Raw genomic sequence first — 20831 nt, 5'->3', positions numbered from 1 at the left:
GTCACATAAACCGGCTCCCAATTAGTGGAGAGACAGTTTGGAGATATCGTCTTGTGTGCCATGAAACTCAAGAAAAGATCAATATCCAACTAATGAGTCCAGTACACACAGAGAGCAACATGTTTAGCCTAGCTTAGCACAAAGACTGAAAGTAGGGGGGAACTGCTAGCATTATAGTGAACAGCAGTGGGCGAGCAGCAGTTGCCGGCCTGTTAACAAAAAACTTTTTACAGCCTAATACTAATAATTGAGGGTTACATGCATGTGGTAACCTTCGGTTCCGACAAGGGAAGCCTTAGATGAAGTGCCTTAAACCTGCATTCTTCTTAATCAACTCCTCTGGTTGCAAAAAGAAGTCAGATTTCTCAATCTCTAGTTTCAAGTCTTCTTCAATACAGCATTATGTTCATTCAGTAAATTCTGGTCCATTTAGAGTCAAATAGACCATAAAGCAGGGGGTGCTTTAGGATGTCTACCTTGCGAATGACAGTTTGCTACCTTGGCGTTGTCCCATCTGGGTTTGGCATAGTTTTTCACAGTGTGCTTTCATTTCATGAAAGTTAATTGAAACACTTTTTTCCTCAAAATGTCTTATTCAGCCTTCGGTTGTAATTTGCTCCACCCTCTTGGATCTCTCGGGGTGCAACAAAACAGAAAAAGATGGTGACAGCCAAAATGCCAAACTTGAGGCTTCAAACCAATGGGTGATGTCGCAGTGAATAGCATGAATAACAGATAACACATCATGTCCCTCTTTATATAAAACATTGAAAGTAAAGTTAATTACAAAATAACCACCACTACCAAATCACATCCACAGGTCTTAAGTAAAATAACATTTTCCGACTTAAAATATTCCAACTAATGAATCGCCGTGATTTTGACTCTGGCTTTTTTTCACTGTACAGTATATATACATATATAAAAAGAAATGTTATCTTCACAAAAATGTACAAGTCCAATAGCAAGTGCTTTACCAAATACGCATTTATGTTAGAATATGAATAATATAGAAGCCTTTCTGTCGAGTGGAAGAACCTTTTAGTTAGAGATACTGTTCCAGCTGAGTCTTTGATGGATTGGTGGTCAAGACACTGTGTAAATAATAGTTTCCCCAAACTAGTCCAGACCTGAACCAATCTCCCAAATGAACACGTAGAGTTGAAACTGAAGTGATTCATCACTTTGGTTAATCTAGCAAATGAAGATCTCCCCCAGCAGCTCTTTGCCTCTTTGGCAGAGCCGTTTTGTTTTTGATTGTTTCACTTCAAACAGGAGGAAACAGCTGCTTCTAAATGCCCTTATTGCTTTTGTGCCTCCGACCATTACGAGAATGTCACAACAGCCGAGTTGCTCGCTCTGTATTGGCGCTGGATCCGTTTTCCCACATCTCACGGCTCATCTCATCAACCAGAGATGTGGAGAAGACCACAGGAGCAACCAGCCACCGCCTTCTGCAGATGATTTCATCCCAAGGAGAAGCACTCAATATTTCAGTGTGTGTGTCTGTGTGTGTGTGTGTGTGTGTGTGTGTGTGTGTGTGTGGCGGCATCACTTATTCGAGGTTTGGGAGACGGCACTCTGCTTGGCGTCCATTAAAAACCGTATGCCAAAGCATCAGAAAGGGTTGCATGCCAACGGATGGATGTGTACGGTCCTCTCTACTATGCAGAGTGAAGACATTGTTATTTTAGGCGGCGATCTATCACGGAGAATGCTGCAATGCGGCCGTTGGAACATGAATAATTGAGAGAAACCCCGGAGTTTAAAGAATTTATGAAATGGAGGCAGGGCAATGTTTGTTTAAGGCAGCGGCCTTCTGAGATGGCTGTTTGGGGTGAGATGGACAGGATACTGCATGGCTGATACGCGTGTTTGGGTGGATGGAGTGAATGCATTCCATATTTTAAGTGTGTGTGTGTGTGTGTGTGTGTGTGTGTGTGTGTGTGTGTGTGTGTGTGGCTTCTTGTGTCATATGTTGTGTATGTGTAGAGGCTTTTGATACCCTGAAGAAACAAAGAACACAATGGCTTTCCTTTTTCCTGACCACAGTAACTTCTATTATAGAGCTATCAATAGACTGTATGTTTATTACTCCCATTCAATACCATATGGAAGTATCTGCTGTTTCTCGACCTGTCAGAGTAAATTATTGATAATGGATTTCAGCACCAATAGGTCAAAGTGAAGCCTATGGACAAGCCCTCTTGTCTAACTGCATTAGCCTACTTCCTGGACGTTCTCTAAGTAATTAACGAGCTCAGGGCTCTTACATTAAGGCAGCAGCTCCACGGAGAGAAAGCTCTGCGGATCCCGAGGGCCTATCGCCCCTCGCTGTGGTAGGCCATAATTTGTTGTGTTGTTGTTGTTATGTAAACAGCACAAATCCCTGTTGTCAAAGGCATCCGGAGCCATGACTTAGCTCCAGTACACTCTGGGAATGCTGCTATCGCTCACTTATATGCCATATTAAAATGAGCTGAAAATGAGATTAGAATCGCTTTATGCTGTGCAGAGTTTTTTCCCTCTGGTTACTTATTTTTTTACTAATGGCTGGATATATATGGGTCCTGCATCAACGGGTGCATGTGCACAATAGTCACATTGCAGGACGTGCAGCATTCGCAAAAACACGGTGCACTTCAACAACTTTTGTGCAGTTTGATACAAAGGAAAACATTCTAATTTTCCACAATTAATCCAGTATTTCTGATAAATGACCCAGAGTCGAGATCGGCCCTCCACATATATATTTACAGTTTTTACACCGGCCGGGAGGATCCTCATCCCCCTTAGGTGCTTTTCGGCGTAGCGGTGCGCTGCGACCGGCTATATTTGGTGGGCTTGGAGAAGCCCGGGTTGAGGGTGGGTGGCAGACCCACCAGTGAGCTTTACAGGACCCCTCGCCGCTGCCCGGGGCTGTGGACTTAGTGTGGGAGGGGCCTGCAGCAAAGGCGATCGGTCTTGTTAACCATGCTGTGGGTGTGACTCTTTTGAATTTATGTCTATACAACCAGTGAGTTTAGGATTTTTTTTTTTACTCAAGCACTTTTTCTTTTTATAGATCTAACTTCTTTATTTAGCTCTCAAAGTGCATCAAATTGATGCATTTCGCTTAGAAATGTACAACATTTAGGGTATTTTTTTCATATCGCAATTTAAACTAAGAAAATTTAGCAATGTCTGTTTTGTGCAGTCCTAGTTTATTTGCCGTGCCCAAACCCTCACGGTCACGGCTGTGCATGTAACCAATATGAGGCAGGAGTTGAGCAAAACCCCGGCAGAGCTCGGTTAATCTGTCTGACATGTATTATCCAGCCCAGCTGCCATCTTTGTTATTGTCAGGAGCTACAATGGGCTCGTCCCTCTCAGCCAGTCTGAGAAGAGGGGCGTTAACTCCCTTAAAACCGATAACAGTGGGATCCCCCGCTCTGGGTGAGAGGCAGCTCTCAGCCATAAGAACCATCTTCACAGCTGTTGTCTGCCTTTTGGATGAAGGTGCGTGACAACAGAACTGTGCTAGTTGACCGGAGTTGAATATGGAAATTTTGACCGGAGCCCAACATGAACTTTTTTTAAGTGGTTGGCAGGCTGGAAACCATGCTTCAGCTTTTGGTTTCTCCAAACTGAAAATATTTTTTTACTCACCTTTTTATTTGAAGTAATTAAGCTACTATGCAAATATGTCAGCTTAAGAAAAAAAGCTTCATCTGAATTTTTTGTGTTTTTTTTTTAGCTTATGTCTTAGTTAATGTGTTCCTCAATTATACAAAGCGGTAGTTGCGGTTGGCAGCTGTGGTCATGTTCTGAACAGATTACTCAAACATTTCTATTTCTATTTTAATATAATAAAAACATGTAAACAAAGACATTAAAAGTGTTATGAATGTAAACATCTCGTTGAACTTCACACAAAAACTAACAGAGGCTTACAATTCCAAAAGAATATGGAACCTTTCAATAGGAAGAGCATATATTATTTATTTTGGGGTGAATGTTTTGCTGTTTGCTGGCCCTATTTTTTATGTGTTTGCCACCAATTTCTCAATTGTTGCCATTAGCAACTGTCTCGCCCAAATGAAGTTGTGCTTCTGGCTCTTCATGCATCAGGTTTAATTGTCCACAGCAACATTTCCTGCATGATGTAGGCCTACAGTTTGGTCTGAAAGCTTTCCAGCAGGTTACTGGTGTCGTGCACTGAAAGGCCACACACAGTCTTCCCAGCAGGTTTGGTTTTGTCACAGATAATTTGGTGTGGAGAATCACTGATATGCTTATTAGGGTGAGTTTCCTAGTCCGTGTGTCTGACGCTGCTCTGGTCACATATCTTGCCGACTAGCGGTCAGATTGCCACACAGTTTACGACACATGATATACTTGAACACGTAGGAAAGCAGCTGTGATGTGAAAAGCATTGTTCAAAGAGGTGGTTGCTATATCCTAAATCTTAAAAGGAGATTTTCACCACTGGACCAAAGCATTCAGGAGTGGCTACACGGTGGATACGCACATCCCAAAAACAGGGTGCTGGATGAAAACATCAAACTAAGGCAAGACGCAAACACATCTGCACACTGTATTAAAATGCTCACAGCCATTTTAATTGTGCAACATTTCGATTTTTGGGCATTATCAAATCACCTTGACAAAGCAGAAAAGGCGATGCTTCTACTCTTGTATATTGTATTGTAGCTATTAATAAAATTTGCCAATTGCTTATCTCAATTTACCTGTATTCCTGACAAAAATGTTGTCTACGTGAGTGATGATATAGATTTGACTACTTCTTGGATATGTTATATTTAATATATCAGACAGTGGCAAGAATCATCACATCGATTCTCCACGTTTGTTTGTATGGAGAACCTGCACAGCTGACATGACACACAGACGTAAATAGTACAAAAGTATAGTAACCTTCCAAAAAATGGACCATGTAAATGTTTTCTGAGGAAGGGAATGCATTCAGAATGTTTATTAGGCCTCAGTGATGCACAAGAGGAACATCGGATACATAACTTACCTTATAAAGTTTAGCTGACTGTGTTTCATTACTCTATCAACAAAACTACGTGATTTGTTTTGGCATCTTGGTTAGGCCTGGAAAAGCTTGGTTTGGGTTAAAGCACGTTTGCCAAGTAAAGCCTACGTTTTTTAACTAAATGGTGTTACTTAAAGGCATTGTAGGTCATTTGGAAAAACCACAGACTTTGACTTTGAACGCACCACCGAACCGAAAATGATTTTCTCCGGCCAAACTTTTTGGTTTGGACAAGGTTTTTACAGTCCTGCTGAGGCCACAGACATTTTTTTTATTTTATTTTTTATGTCAGAGCATTTCATTTATTCATTGCTATTGGTATGTTACGAGGATTTCAATTAATAACACAAAGTGATTCTGAATAGAACGTTTTTTCACTTTAAACGGGAAAGTAAAATAATTAAACGGCACAATTCAATCTTATCTCAAAACATGCACCACAGTGCGGTTGACAGCGTAGCCGGATGAGCAATGGTCAGTCTGCTTAGTGAGGATTGGTCCAGTGGGGAAATGGTTATGGTGTTTACAGTGGAGAAAACCCTGACAAGATCCCGGATGACAAAACTAAGCCAATGAGGGCTCTTCTGGGTTTCCTGAAGAAGCCACCATTGCCCCCAGCCAAACGCTTTGATTGCCCTTTTCCTTTCCACATCCACTCCCTCCTCCGTCTCCAAGTGTTTCTGGAAAGACTCCCTGAGTTTTCTAAGCAGGCTGCAAGAATTCAACCTGCCATCACGTGGCTGCTGTTGCGTAACCGGGACTCTGGCAGATGCACGTCAGATGGTCATTATTGTGCCCCGAGCTTCAGATAACACTGCAGTTCAGTTTAAACCTGCAGTGGTGCAGGACAGTAAATGATGATTAATCCTGTGATTCTGTCATAGCTGTTGTTTTTGTAAATATAGATGGAGATTATGAGAAATAATCCCTGTGACTGCAGCGGGATCCACTTTGGTGTGTGTTTGATGCTGCATGTCGATGTGGGGATGTTCGAAATGTCTAAGTCTAAGTTATTCTTTCTGGTTTTAACAGACCTGGACTATTCGAGCAGGGGTACAACTCTTTAACTGATTTCAACTAATGTCCATATACGCATAAGGGTTTTCTCCTGCCAGGACAAAGTTCAGCACAGTTTACATTAATTAGATGAGACATCTTGATGAGTCATCAATTTGGGGATTTTGAGCTGTTTTCCATCTTTAACACGACATCTTTGAGACTAAAGCAGAGAAAAACCTCCTTTTTTTGTCTATTTGAGTCTATAGATTTCTCCTAAATTCACTAAAATATAATGCCTCATTTGCATATTTTAACATAACATTTCAGAAAACTTGTGATACAAGAATAATTGTGTTAATGTCGGTAGACAACTGGGGAAGATTCATGGTGATATATCTTAGACACGGGGTAAAATATATATACTGTTGCCCTAAGTTGGAATATATTGTTTTCAGACACAATCCTCTGTTTATTCCTATTTAAATGAATCAGTAATCACTTTTGACCAGGTGCAATGATTACATTATGGGTCCCATTCACCCAGGTGTAATGAATTCATGCATAACATTTGTTTGGTGCTATAAAAGACAAGACATTTGCAAAGTATTCCAACTTCATGTATATATTTTTTAAATATCTGTTGACAGTATTTTCTGATTTATGGAGTGATAAAAGGAGATCCAAAATTCCCTCTGTATAAACTTCTCTTTACCTGGCTAACAACAAGGACTTTCAACAATAAACAAGCACATAGAATTGAGTAACATTAAAACTTATCAGATAAAACATTTGCACACAGATTGCCTGCACTCAATAGATTTAACCATAGTTTTAAATTTGTCCAGGGTTTTTATATTTTCACGCTTAAGATAAGTCTATAGATTGTTCCATGCGGTGGGTGAGGTATATGTCACTTTTACTTTGTGGATGCATCGTGGGTATTTAAGATGGTGAACATCTCTCATGATGGAGCATCTTGCAGATCTTTTTCTGAGGAGTTAATAAAGACCTAAATGTTGCTATTTGTCTACTGGATGTGTAAATCGCCAACAGTTTGCCAACATATTCACCGTATGAACTGATAATGTATATTGCTCAACAATGTAAGTTTTAATAGACCTTTTAAAAATCTTTCTTTGTTTCTACCACTATCATTCAATGTTTGTGAATAAGACAACAACAAAAATCAACCCTTTTGACAGTGAAAGACTGGATTCTTTTGTTTTATATGGCCTTTCAGCGACAGTAGAGGAGAAATTAATTTTTCACAAGTTTCCATAAGGCCGACCATTATATCTATTATAAAAGCGCCGGCTTAAAATGTCTTCCATTAATAGAGAGTTGGCAAACATGGACCGGCACATCACGCATTATGCAACTCCCGCTGGACCGGGACATGAATATAGAAAATGAATTATGCAAAACACTATTCTGATCCGAGTAGAATGAAGCATTGTTGTATACGCTCAGTGTGCACACTATAGACGGATTTAATAGAAAAACACACTCCAGAAGAAGACTGTAAGTCCTGTCGATTGGCAGCCTAATTCCTGCCAATTGATGAGGATGACTTTGCTGCAGTTACTTCTGCCGAACATGTTGCTGTGGGCCGGAAAACGAGGCCGAATAACTCTGTTTAAATGAAATTAATGTGCATCCGTCGCTGCCATGACACGACACGCAAAGAATTGGCACACAACTGGAAATATCTGCAGTCCGACCGCGTTTCTATAGCATGCCGCCGTCCGCCGCCGCCGCTGCTGCTGCTGCTGCTCCAGGATTGGTTATGTAAGCTGTTGTGAAAGTCTTGTGATACGTCATGATACCTATCTGTTGTTTTGGTCTGAATGAGGGCAAGGGTTTGTTACTTGATAAGCCACCTCCCCTCCCCCTCCTTCCTGTAGGTCATCTATAGGCACACAAACGAAGGGCAGAGCTATCTGGGCTACATGATCAGCAGTGGGTCATCCCTTCATGACGACCCTCCCTCCCTTCTCTCCCTCTCTCCCTCCCTCCGCCCGTCCTTCTCTCCCCGTCCTTCCCCTACAGGGCTTAACCCCCATCCCCCCAGCCCCGCTGATCACGATACAGCACAGTGAGGAATGCAGGCCACCAAAGGGAAAACCTGGTAATCAGTAGTGACCCCTCCCCACCCTACCCCGCCCAAATCCCATCGCTCTTCACCTCCTCCTCCTCCTCCTCCCCACCTTTCTGGATCGCCTCTCATAAGCAAATATGCAACCATGTGATCGCGAAACCTCGGGAGACACGAACGCAGCACAGGGTGCGTGCTTTCCCTCCTGCATTAGTGACCGCGTGTTCATGTTCAGCCTCTGTGTGTGTGTGTGTGTGTGTGTTGCGTGCATCCATGTGTATGTTAGTGGATGTGGGGGCGGTATGTGTGCATCGCGTGTTCATTTACTGCAACGTTTGGGGGGTGAAGGAGTTGAAACGTTCTATATTTACTCGCTGCCATTCACACTCTGCTAGAATAATTAACACAAACGCACTCGCACACATACTGGATGCAGGCGGCGCACTGTACAGTGTACATGCTGACACACACATTCGGTCCGCACAGCGACGGGATGGAGATGGAGAATCCTGTTAACCTTCAAAGGTTGAACGCTGTGGTTTTGTTCCGTCACATGATGACATGTTGTTTGTTCTTTTTCATGCTTGATGCACGTTAGGACCCGGACAGATTATATAATGTTTAGTTTTTCACTTTGTAAAACATAATTAGAGCTGTATTATAAAGGGCTACAATTTCCTACACTTTTGAGACTAACTGATATAATTCCAGTTATAAATAGCGCTAATAAACAGACATGGAAGAAGCACTCGACCTTTTATGTACTTCACAAAAGTATAAGCATTTAAATATACTTTACTACTTTAAAATACTACTATCATGAGCGTGTTCTAGTCCTGCTAGATGTGTAAAGTGTCACTTCTATTGTGACATGACACTATAAATACAATTGAATGAAGAAAGTCCCAAAAGTAAAAGTACTTATATAAGTACTTAAATGTATGTGTTCATCACTCACATTTTGCAGCTGGTAAATATGGAGCTTGTTTAAATTACTTTATATTCTATTATATTGCCAACATGCAAAAATATTTAAATTGCTGAGATAAATGTAGTGGAGTAGAAGTATAGAGCATCATATAATGATTATACTTACTATACCTGAAAATTGTAGTTAAGTACATGTAGTGTAGTTACTGAACATGCAAAGAAGTACACAAGCAGCACGTCAGTTGTCACAGCTGATCTGCATCCAGAGTGCTTCCTCTACAGTGTCTCCATTCGGACCGCCACTTCCTGATTTAGCTGCTAACGTGCTACCGTGCAGATTAACACCTGAGCCGGGCGGAACGTTTCAGAGCGTATCACAGTGACTCCCTGCTGTTAGTGTGCCATCAGTAAGCCCTGTGTACGGAGTAGACTCATTCTGATCATTCATTTTTAATATAATAATAATAATATATGCAAAACTGACCCTGGATCTTCCATTTATTATTATTGTATTATTATGTGGTTATTATATGGTTTGCTGTGATACATTTTGTTCTGGTTTTTATTATGACGTATTCCCGGGACATGTGGAAGCAGTAACCATGATGTTATTGAAAGTTCCCAGTTATGTGGAGGGAAACCCACCCAGCACACAGTGTCAACCTTCAGTATGATGAATTACTGTCCGAGAAATGAAGTGCGACGTGTTTGGTCACAAATGACTGACGGCCCTCTCAGCCGTGAAAGTAAAAGCAATTGTGTATTTTGCTGTGGTCCTCCCCGCCTGCGGTCCTGGTCCTGGCGTGGATCCAAAATAAACCACAGCTCCTCCACTATGTAACCAGTAAGCGCCACGTGGGTGGGGCGTGTGCTCTAATCGTCAGCATTAACCCATAGAGGATGTCCAACAGCACGGGTCCCTGTCACCGTAACCCCCTCCCTCCACGGGGCTTAATGCGCTGGGTTAATGCTGTCCATATATAGCCCCGTTTCATGATTCAGACTCCTGCTATTGTTATCTCATGTGACTAGAAGCATGCAATATGTGGTGTAAACATACACGTTAATTCTGGGACCGATCATTCTAAATTAATTAGAACGTATAAAGAAAGACGCTGCAGCTTGAGCCCGCCATGGCGTCATGACAACTACATCCGTCTAAAAATAGATCCAACAAGACATTAGTTGCAAACACTTTAAGTCCGTTTTGGCAGCGAGTTTGTGTCATCAAGTGCACATGGCGACCTGTAACTGGAAAGATACCAGGATGGCATGTAGGCGTGGGCAGGACATTGAAGCAGAAAGAGTACAGAACATCCCCACTAATCCTTTCATAAATATCCAAATCAAAAATGGATAAATATTTGATAAATATTTGCAGTGAGCTTAATGTTGTTGGGTCCAACAGAGTAAAGTCCTCCTGTGAGATAAACCCCAGCAGTTCTGGCTCGCTGTGGAGTGGTGTCGGTAAGCTTTTTGCTGGAGGCCCCATGAAGAAGGCCGGGACCAGGGCCAAGCCGGCCTTTGGGTCACAGAGGGGCATCACTTAGTTTTGCAGGTCCATGTGGTTCTGAGAAAAGCAGACAACCTTAGAGGAAGCTAAATTCCTGCCTGGATTATGTTGATTGGAGAGTTTTTTTTTTTTTTTTTTCATGTGCCACGTTCTTCTGTGGCGGATGGTTGGAGTGTAAACTGCCTCTCGTGTGTTAGTTTGACTTGGTTGAAGGGTAACTTTGGTAACTCTGACCATATTTTCCCATTTTGTTCTAACTAAGTGACCAATGGGGGCAACTATTTTTTAAACATATTGGGCAGTTCATCACCATCAATGTTTGTCCACTAAAAGTGCTGGTAAGTGATAACATTATTATCCAGAGAACTTTACTTTTCATATGATTCGGTTTGTCTGTTCACTGGGATACAATTTTGCGTTGCATCCACATTCTTGAAATTATTAATAAATATTCAGCCATGACATTGAACATTTAAGCTAAAGATAGCAAAAAGGTTTAACCCCTCTGAATGGTTCTTTTCCATCATTTTGTCCAATGCTTATAACAATCTGAGCCTGTCGGTCGCAAAAACAAGTAGCCAAATATTCACATCGACACAAAAACATGGGAAAATAGGGTTCAGGTTTGAAAAATACAGAAGTTAACCTTTGATGCTAACTATATGGGCTAGCCAAATTAGCTAAATGCTAATTTCCAAATTGGCAAATCTTTCCAGGTGGAACTCACACTTTTGAATTCATGTTTTGCAAGTCCTGATGTGAAGAAACCGTTATTTAGTCTGTAGAACACAGCAAGCAACACGATCACAAGGCTTCGGCCGTAAAGGGGAGGAATGTTGTGGATTTTATGGGAGGCCTCACTATTTTAGATTAGATGGATGTCTAATAAATGTTTATTTCAGTCTACCTTATCCTAAACATTATGAAGTCGCATGGTTTCTGTATTGCCACCATATGAAACATTGATCCCACAGTTAAGTGTCATTTATTTTATTAGACCACACCATACTGCAGGGACTGGTGCATGAGATAAAATGAATATTACAGTAAACCTGTTCCAGCTCTTATCACTACTGCACTGAGACATCATACAATAAAAGAAGGACAGCCAAAGGCAGCTGAAGTGTCTGGTTTTCAGGGTCAGTGCTTTTCTGTCACGTTGGATCCATCAAATACTGGAGCAGTGAGAGGAAGAGCCTCGCCGTCTCCATCACTGTACAGCAGCGACCCTAACGAGTCATTTCATGTGAGGTTGAGTTTGTTAGAACAAGTGGACTTGGTGGATGCTGATTCTGCCCTTGTTTCAGGAATGTTCTAGACTTGAAAGTAGACAGCAGAGGCAACACGTTCTCCCTCCAATGTGTCAAATGGTCTAGCTCGGTTGGTGCTCCAAAGCATCAAATGCCCTAGGTTACCCTGGCAACGCTTCCTTTTGTCAGTCACGGCATTTCAATATCCGCTTGTTACATCCATGGTGTCTTTTTAAAATAAACCTTTAGGTTTAGGTGACAAAAGCACTTGTAAGTGTAGGAAAAGAGCGTGGTTGGCGCTAGCTTCAAGGACCAACTGTTAGCACCATTAGCTAGCCATGTTGAGAGCCGCGTGAAAGAGATCTCTGATGTATGGGCGCTGCTGTGGTGGTGGGTCGATCCTTTCAATCGATTGCAAGGATCGACCGCAAACAAAAACAAAAGAAATGTCCATGTCTTGCTACATGAAGGATACATTACAAGTATTGTTTGACTGGAGAAGTTCCGATACTTGGTACTGGGTTCTTTTGGTACCTTTTTATGCTATGGAATATTGATACCCAACCCTAGTCTTGAGTGGCCACTTGTGATGGTACATCGCTTCTCTGTTCTATGAAATAAGCATGTACATAATTTGCATTGCACTATACATGTGTATTTAGTTTCCTAGTGATCTAATCACATTTTAAAACCAAGTGTAAACAAGGTTATTGGCTCTGACTTGTTTAATTTAGACAGAAAAATGATGTGAATGAAATGGCTTCATCTGGACACAGATGTGGGCTGAGCTGTCATATTCTCTGTTTCCATGTATATTGTTTATTGTCCGGTAACTTTGGAGATCCACAATGGAAAAGTAAGTATGTTTGGGAAGCTTTTCCATTGAGTTGACTAGAAATGCCTCTGGTTGACTGCTGCAGTGCTATTATGCCACATGTATGTGTTGGCAGAGGGAATATAAATTTTTCATTATGTACACTCTTGCCCGCTGAAGCTTGATAACGAGATCTGCTCTTTGTCCTCCTCCTGGCCATTCAAGAGGCTTTGTGTTGCCCCACTTTCTCTGGCTGGATTACACTGCCAACGCTGCTGCGTACCTGTGGTTGCTGATGTGTAAACTATCCAAACACAAACAGAGCCTGACAGAGTAAATGCAGAGAGCACTGTGCCGTGCTATGGTTTTTATATGATCTTAACATTACGAACTTATATGATAAAACACTTTCATCTCGACGTTCAAAGAAAAGGAGGAAAATATGTACGAGGAATCACAAGTGAATAAAACATTAATATACTTCCATGTGGCCTCTCCAGTCTTCCATACATTCGTGTAGGGGCAATGTAACCTGCAATGATCATAGTGGAGACATTTTTAGTGTAGGTCAGCTGTAGTTTCTTTTATTTATTTATTTTTGGACATTAGCTAGATCTCCTCTTACATCTATAAAAACGGGGACAGTTTGCATCTTTGCCAGTCAAAAAGTATATACTAACATTATTGAATGAAATATACTGTTGAATGGAATTCATTCAAACAAATGGCACCTAAACATGTTTCCAATTAATTTAAACTGGTAATTTAATAATTAATGTTTATTTGTGTTGTAAGAGCAAACTTTTGACATACTTACTGCTTATTATTTGCAGTGCAAAGTCATAAAAAATGCTTACTACAGTTCACCAGAGACCGACATTAAGCCTTCAAAAACTGATTTTTATCTGGCCAACAGTGCAAAACTCAAATATTATGGCTGCAATATTTATATAACACAGAGAAGCGGAAAATCAAATTTGCTTTCACATTTAAGAAGCTGGCACCAGCAAATGATTGGCTTTCTTGCTCGATAAACTAAATGAGTTAATTGAAATTTAAGCACTAGTTGGCATTTGTCGATAGCTGATGACGGAGACAGACGGCAAACAAAGGAGAGCGAAGGAACGACAACAATGAACCCTCGCTTAATTAAATGGGAGATATGCCTTGACATTATATGCAAAGCAACCAGAAGTTGCCCCGAGTTGACCACATTTATTTAATCTTTGTTCTCCAAACTGCCTGGGAGTCATTGCAACTTGTTTGTTTCTCCAGCTGTAAGAAGCTCCCGTGTTTCTTTGTGAATCAAGAACGCCACATTCTAACATATCTACCATGTGCGACACCATCGCCTCACCAGTACGTTAGATTATGTCACCCATTGTTCCCAAGGTGTCTGCATGGGAATAAGGTCAGGGGTGTCCGACCAAAGCTGTGCCTCGTGTGAAGGTACAAGCCACGTCGCTCAAAGCCCATATGGTATCCAGTGTCTGCCCTAACACCGCCCCGCCCCTCAGATGGACTCCTTGTTAACTCCCCTTTGCAGACAACAAAAGATCTGACCCAGAACCCAGTCACCCAATCATGTCATACGTAACCCTCAGGATCAAAGGTCATCAGGGGTCGCAGCACTGCGCTCCTGCAGGGGTCAGAGATTAATGTGCTTAACCACTGCTCTCTTTCTCATGACATCACTGCAGCTCATCGTCTCACGTTATAGAGATAACAAATGATTCCGGGTGATATCAGCTGCTGCTGACAATTTACTTTATTATCACAAAGCAACCGAGGATCTATTGTCAGCTTTTCAGACTCCAAACTGTCTGACCAATGGCCCAAATACTCAGAGGAGAGCAGAACATCTCCACACGGAACAACTGAGAAATCAATCAATCATTCGTTAGTATTGTCAATCAAGATATGATTCATGGGCTATTTGCCTCAAAAGTAACAAACATATGTATACATTTGTTTGAGTGACTGAAGTGCTACGTTTATGCACACCTGTACCATCTCTGACTACATAACAAACACTTCTGTGTACAATGCAGCTCCATTAACTCCAAATACAGCCTCAAATACTCAAGTCATCTTTAACAGTGTCAACAAACACTGGTGGTTATCAGTCTTTGTATCGGATTGTACAGATATACAGTATATACGGAAGCCCTGAGGGGCAAGTGCAAAACTAATTCTGTTGATCCATTTTCTGATCAGAAATTTCCTCTTCATGATTAGGGTTGCACGGTATACCGGTACTAATTTGGTACCGGGGTACTGAGGCATTTAAAATGGTACTATATTGCATTTGGACGGCAGCGCCCGCAACAGCGCAGCGAACTCGCCACATGACGTCACCGCGTTGTAACTACAGCTGAGAGGACGAGGAGCGAGCCGCAGCTTTGTGAGATAAAAAGAAAAAGCAAGCAAGCCGGAGGAAACAGCTAGCAAGTTAGCGAGCAGCGAGCAGCGAGCAGCGAGCAGCGGGGACTGGAGCAACAAATGGAGCAGGAGGAAAGCTTGGAGAGAGAGACGCTGGAGAGGGGGAGAGGGGGGGAGAGGAGCACGGAGAGGAGAATGGCTTCTGCAACCGTCACCACGCCGCAACTTGTGGACAAACCAGGGTCGCGAAGTGCGATATGGCCGTACTTTAGCTAAAAACAAATGCGCAACGCAAGGCAGTTAACGCCGATGCACCACTGTGTAAACGGTGTTTAAAAACATGCATGGCTAACGGCGGAAACACCTCCGACTTAGCCAAACACTTAAAGGACAAGCACCCAGACCTGCACACTGAACTCAGGGAACGACAGGTCATTTACTCAGGTAGAAAAGCCAGCTAAAAGCAAGCGCCAGTCTTAACAAAAATTAGCTCTGGAAGAAAAATAAATAAATCTGGTTTATTTATATTATTATATTTTATATTATTGTATTTATATTTTCACATTTTTAAAATTGTGTGCATTAGAAAAGCTTGTGTTTTTTTATTTTATTTACTGATTAATATGTTATTGTTCTAAGATTTTCTATTAAAATAAAGTCAGTAATGACATTTTTTGCATTCTCTTTTTATTTGAAAAAGTATCGAAAAGTATTGAAAGTACCGAAATACATGTTGCTACCGGTACCGGTACCAAAATGTTGGTATTGTGACAACACTATACATGACTTAGGAACAAGTCTTTTCCATCTGTGAAAAGAAATTGGAAAAAATATTTTTTTTAAATCACCCAGACAGATGGAAAACATTATTTAAGAAAATGATCCTGGCAAAACGATTCTTTTACCTGGAAAATGTATGTTTTCACCACCTGCTCCTAAGTCATAAACACAGGAGAGGAAATAATACAGATCAGATTTAGAAAATGTGGGGGGGGTGAAGTGGAATCTCCTTATTGCGGCATTTCTAATGGCTTTGGCTTGGTGCTGTGTTTGAAATAAAGCTACCTTGACCCGTGTTTATAGTCTGTAGTCTTCTGTATTCTTTTGACTGTCAGAGTGTGGAATTGTGTAAAACTGAGTGCGTTCATTTTGTTAGACGTAGCCAGTGTTTCTTATTTACGACCCAGGGATCTGACATTAAGGGTTCTGTTCCAAGGAGAAGCTTTTCCGACTTATCTGGAATCCACTTAAACATGAGCAAAGCTCTCTAGATAACTCGGTTAACCTGCATCTTGGAACAGATCATGGCTTTGCCAGGAACAGATTTTTTTCTGTGATCAATTATTTTTGTAGAAAAGTAAAAGCGTAATGGAGTGAAAAAGAAGAACACTCAGCTAGGAACTGATGAGGTGAGAATATCCGAAAAACATCAGATTTTTCTTTCCTAAAAATGAAATATTTAAGATAAGGTTTCTCTGAATTGACTTGATGCACAATATTATTATTATATTCAAAGCTACTCAAATTAAAAAATCTACAAGTTCCAGGTCACTTTGTCTTTTGATCCTTTGAATGCAAGGTAACACCCTGGAATATATATCCCATGGACATAACTTTCACTACATGGTCAGTGATCCGACCACATATCTAACTCATCAGCCTGCTAACTTGGGGGGGTATGATGTCACGCTGGGAAAAAGTAGAATCCCATGACGACAACAGCTGGGGCCACCAGCCAATGAATGACTGGGAGGAGGAGTGGGGGGAGGGGGGCTGGATAGTGCAGGGGGGGGTGGAGCTGAGCAGTCAGTGCAGTAAACTGTACAGTGTCGCCTGAAGGAACAAACGCCTCATTTCACTTGAATGTGTCAACAACTAATTTCTGTAAAAGGGAGAAAGCTTCCATTTTCATTTTGTATGGTAAAATAAAAAAGCCCCAAACAAATAATTTTGGGATACATTTTTGAATAACATTTCTCTTATTCTGTCCATTTGATTTGTTGACATCAATGTTTTGTAAACATTATCCTTTGGAGAATCTCACTGCTTAAAATTATGATAATTAAAAAATAAAAAATAAATCTCTAAATAATAAATTGGTAGAAAATGCTACAAACTGCATGTGCACATTTGATGGAGAAGACAAGGTACAGAAATTAGTACCAAATAAGAACACATTTCTTGTTTAATATGCAATATGAACTGAACAAATATATTCCTTTTGTTTGCCAAAAATGGTTAGGGGGAACAAACAGAAATCCAGATATACTTCTTTGTGGTTTGGGGTGGGTAGTGCTCAGGCCGTAACCTCCAGTTCAGTCAGGACCACTTTGTCAAAAAGAATCTTTATTTATTTGCACAAGTTTCATTTGGCGGTATGGTACTGTTCTGGGACTCCCTGCTCTTCCAACGAGGGAGGTCAGGCTAGAGCAGTTTAAATAGCGCGCTCTGAATGCAATTTCCCAATAGGAAGCAAGCACGGGGAGTCAGCTGAGCCGTCAGCTGATCTCCTCGGTTTTGACAGAGCCTGTTACTGCTGATTTAGAGCTTGACGTCGTGGCCTGCCAGAACTAACGCTACGCTTGATTTGTGAGAAGTGAAGCTAAAGCTGAAGTGCCTTAAACTTGCATTTTCTCTTCTGGCCATCAGGGGGTGACTGCTCTGGTTGCAAAAAAAAAGTCAGATTGCATGGAAGTCTATGAGAAGATGACCCTACTTTTATGATCTAAGTAAACATTGTAAGCATGAGGTCTCAATCTCTAGTTTCAAGTCTTCTTCAACACAGCGGGATGATTTAGTAAATGATGGTCCATTTAGAGTCAAATAGACCATAAAGCAGGGTATGCTCAACAGTGGGGCTACATTGCGATTGACAGGTCATTATCACAGCATCACTAGTGCGGCCTCACTACCATCACTACCAAAAGGCAATTAGTTACTTAGATGACTAAGCTGTAAAGACTTGAATTATGGGGCTAACTTTGTTAACAGCTTCACACCAGAAGCCAGATGGATCCACATCCTGTAAGGTCGCTGCTTGCGGTGTCGCTCTGCCGCTTGTGTTCATCAGATCCATTCGTCGCTCCTCTGCACTCCAAATATGATCACGTACTTTACTGGTGTCAAAATCCAAGATGGTGACATCCAAAATGTCGAACTCAAGGCTTCAAACGCGTAGTCCATGTCCGCGATGTCACCATGACTAAGTAGTTGGTAGTGCTGCACAAATCACCAACACAGAGCAGAGGTCTTCAACGTTTTTCACGCCAAGGACCCCTGGCTTAAAGTGACACGGTGGAGGGACCCCATATTAGCCTACATATCATATAAAATTGTGTTTCTTATTAAACTGGGCCTAAAATAATATGTAGCGCAGCCTAGTTCCGTGTATAAAAGTACTTTGTAATGATGTATGTATACAGGTCATTAAAGTGTTAAAGTCTTGACATATATTTAGAGAACATAGTTTTATTCTATATTGGCATTTTTACATCACAATTTCACAACATACCATTTACCAAATAGAAAGATTTATATTTGCTTATGTGTATTTTTGGACATATTTTAATTTCTGGAAGAAAAAAAAGTTTGGGATCAAATCATTTTGGGGACCCCCTGCACAAATTTTGCAGACCCCCTAAGGGTCACGGACCCCCTGTTGAAGATCTCCAAAACAGCATATGAAAACCTATTGTAACATGTTTCATGCTTCTTCAAGAAGAACATTTGGGTTAAGAGAGGAGGGAGGGTTTTCTGTTGGCCTGCAGCAAACAAATGTTGTCATGACTGACAAATCTGCTGATTTTCTCACAATTAGTTGATTGTTTGGTCTAAAAAATATCTCACAATTGCTTTACACACATCTTCAGATTATTTAACAGTTAAAAAAAACATGTAACATTAGTTGTTTACCTTTAGAGCTTCTCAGTAGACATTTTTCTGTTGGAGTGAATATGACTGATGATATAGAAAGTCCTGACGTAAGCAAGTTAGACAAAATAAAAGGTTTGTTTTTGGTAATTGGACTTCCAGATTGCATGTAGTGAATGTTTAATGAGCTGGGATCGGGCGTCAGTGCAGCATCTTTAGCATACTAAACATAAGGCCATCTGACAGTCACAGCAGTGCTTTGCAAACATTATCACTGAAAACCTGACCTCTCCTCCTCCTCCTCCCTTCTCTCTGCAGTCACGCTGAATGGAGTGTCTCAAGCCAGCATCAATGATGACGAAAGCAAAACAGCAGGAGCGTCTGAAAAGAAGATCACCGAAGGCGAACTGTTGCTGCAGGTCAGTATTACAGCTGTATTAAATCCACTATATATGTATTTTTTTTATCTGATATCTTTAATTGATTTTAGGTTCAATACCTGAGATTGTCTTTGATACGTTTTGGGGGACAGCGGTTTGTTGATGGGCAACTGCACTGATTCAATTTGTGTGTCTGGATCGTCTCTCGTGCTTTCAGTTTTTTTTTCTACCCAGCAATTTCCCAAAATCTATTTAGGCCAATGGCAGAGGTTCAGGGGCTCAGGGCAGCTTACCACTCAATACGTCTGGCACTGTCTGCTGCACTCTAATCTCAATACGACCTATGTTTGACAAAATCATTCCTGCATTCTTCTTTTGCATTCTTTTCCACAGCAATGTATTATTTCAAGTTTGATTTGTGAATCTAAGACCAGATTGCAGCCCGCTAGTCCTCAAATCACATACAGTAAGTTGTCAATGACACCCTCAAGAAAACTTGGGTAATATTTTCACTTAAAGGAACATATAGTCACTTTTGAAATATCTGCTTTATTGCGTAGCGTTCGATTAGATGATCAGTACCTCTCTCTGTCTTTGTAGCTCTATATCAACGTCACCTCAAACCATAATAGTGTACCGCAGGAATGAGTCCTAAACCCAGAAATGACTCAGCAGTTTTGCACTTCCTCTCAAGGTCAGTGTGTTTGTTTAATGCGGTTTCGGCATTCTCTAATAACAAAGAATCCCATTGGCTGTTTGTGGACTCTAACGTCCAGGTTGGCCTATAAAAATACATCGTTCCTGCGGCACTCTATTACCATGGCTAATAAAAAAAAGAATAAATAAATATACAACCATATAAAAAACATTTTCCGTTTCCTGTTTCATAGACTGTCAGAAATTTAAAAACCCGACAATCATTTATGTTCTTGTTTCTGGTGACGATAAATGGTGTCATTTTTGCGATTTAAATTTATTTGAAAGAAAACATGTCTTTCAAACTCGCTGGTAAGTGCCGTTCAATATGACAAAAAAATTGGATTGAATAAAATCCAAATAACCTTCATTTGATGTCATAACTGAATATATAAAAACTGTTACATTTTGGAGGAATTTCAGGTCACAGGTCAGTTTTCTTTAGAAAAGGCGACCGACCTGTTTGGCCTTTCAGTGAACGGGAGAAATACAATCTCTCCTGGTTCATGTGTGACTGAGCGGAGAGCCAGCTCGCCGGCTGCCAGATCTTTTTGGGATCCACCGGAGTCATTGATTTTCCAGTCCAGTTCCTCCCAATGTGCATCAATCCGGCATTCCAGGAGAGGAAACAGCCTGCCAGCCATACCCCGACCCAACCAGGGAGGTTTCGTTATTATGATAAGCCTGCATTTCCACAGCTTGTTCTTAATGAGAAATTAAAGCTCATTTGGACAAAAGGCGAATGAGTGTTCTACAGGGGGGCCTCCTCTTCCTCCGCCTCTTCCTCCTAATCGTCGGGATGAGAGGGCCGATGGACAGCGAGCGGTTCACAGACTGAGTTAATGCATATTTCTGAAGCCG

The 20831-nt window shown here is 41.2% G+C and overlaps 2 protein-coding genes across 2 annotated transcripts in view; one reads left to right on the top strand and one right to left on the bottom strand.

Moving 5' to 3' along the window:
• LOC311021713 (uncharacterized protein) overlaps positions 1–20831 on the bottom strand; it is a 441358-nt gene that overhangs the window by 130528 nt on the left and 289999 nt on the right. The gene's annotated exons all lie outside the window — the stretch shown is intronic.
• Positions 1–20831, top strand: part of LOC311021712 (aryl hydrocarbon receptor-like) — a 36922-nt gene that overhangs the window by 4973 nt on the left and 11118 nt on the right. Inside the window, exon 3 of the mRNA XM_084022456.1 lies at positions 19213–19313. Coding sequence (XP_083878582.1) covers positions 19213–19313 — 101 coding nt within the window. The remainder of the gene's footprint in view (positions 1–19212; positions 19314–20831) is intronic.

The sequence above is a fragment of the Eutrigla gurnardus genome (assembly GCF_963514095.1).
Source record: "Eutrigla gurnardus genome assembly, chromosome: 12".
Lineage (NCBI taxonomy): Eukaryota > Metazoa > Chordata > Actinopteri > Perciformes > Triglidae > Eutrigla > Eutrigla gurnardus.
This window is presented reverse-complemented; position numbering and strand designations above follow the sequence as displayed.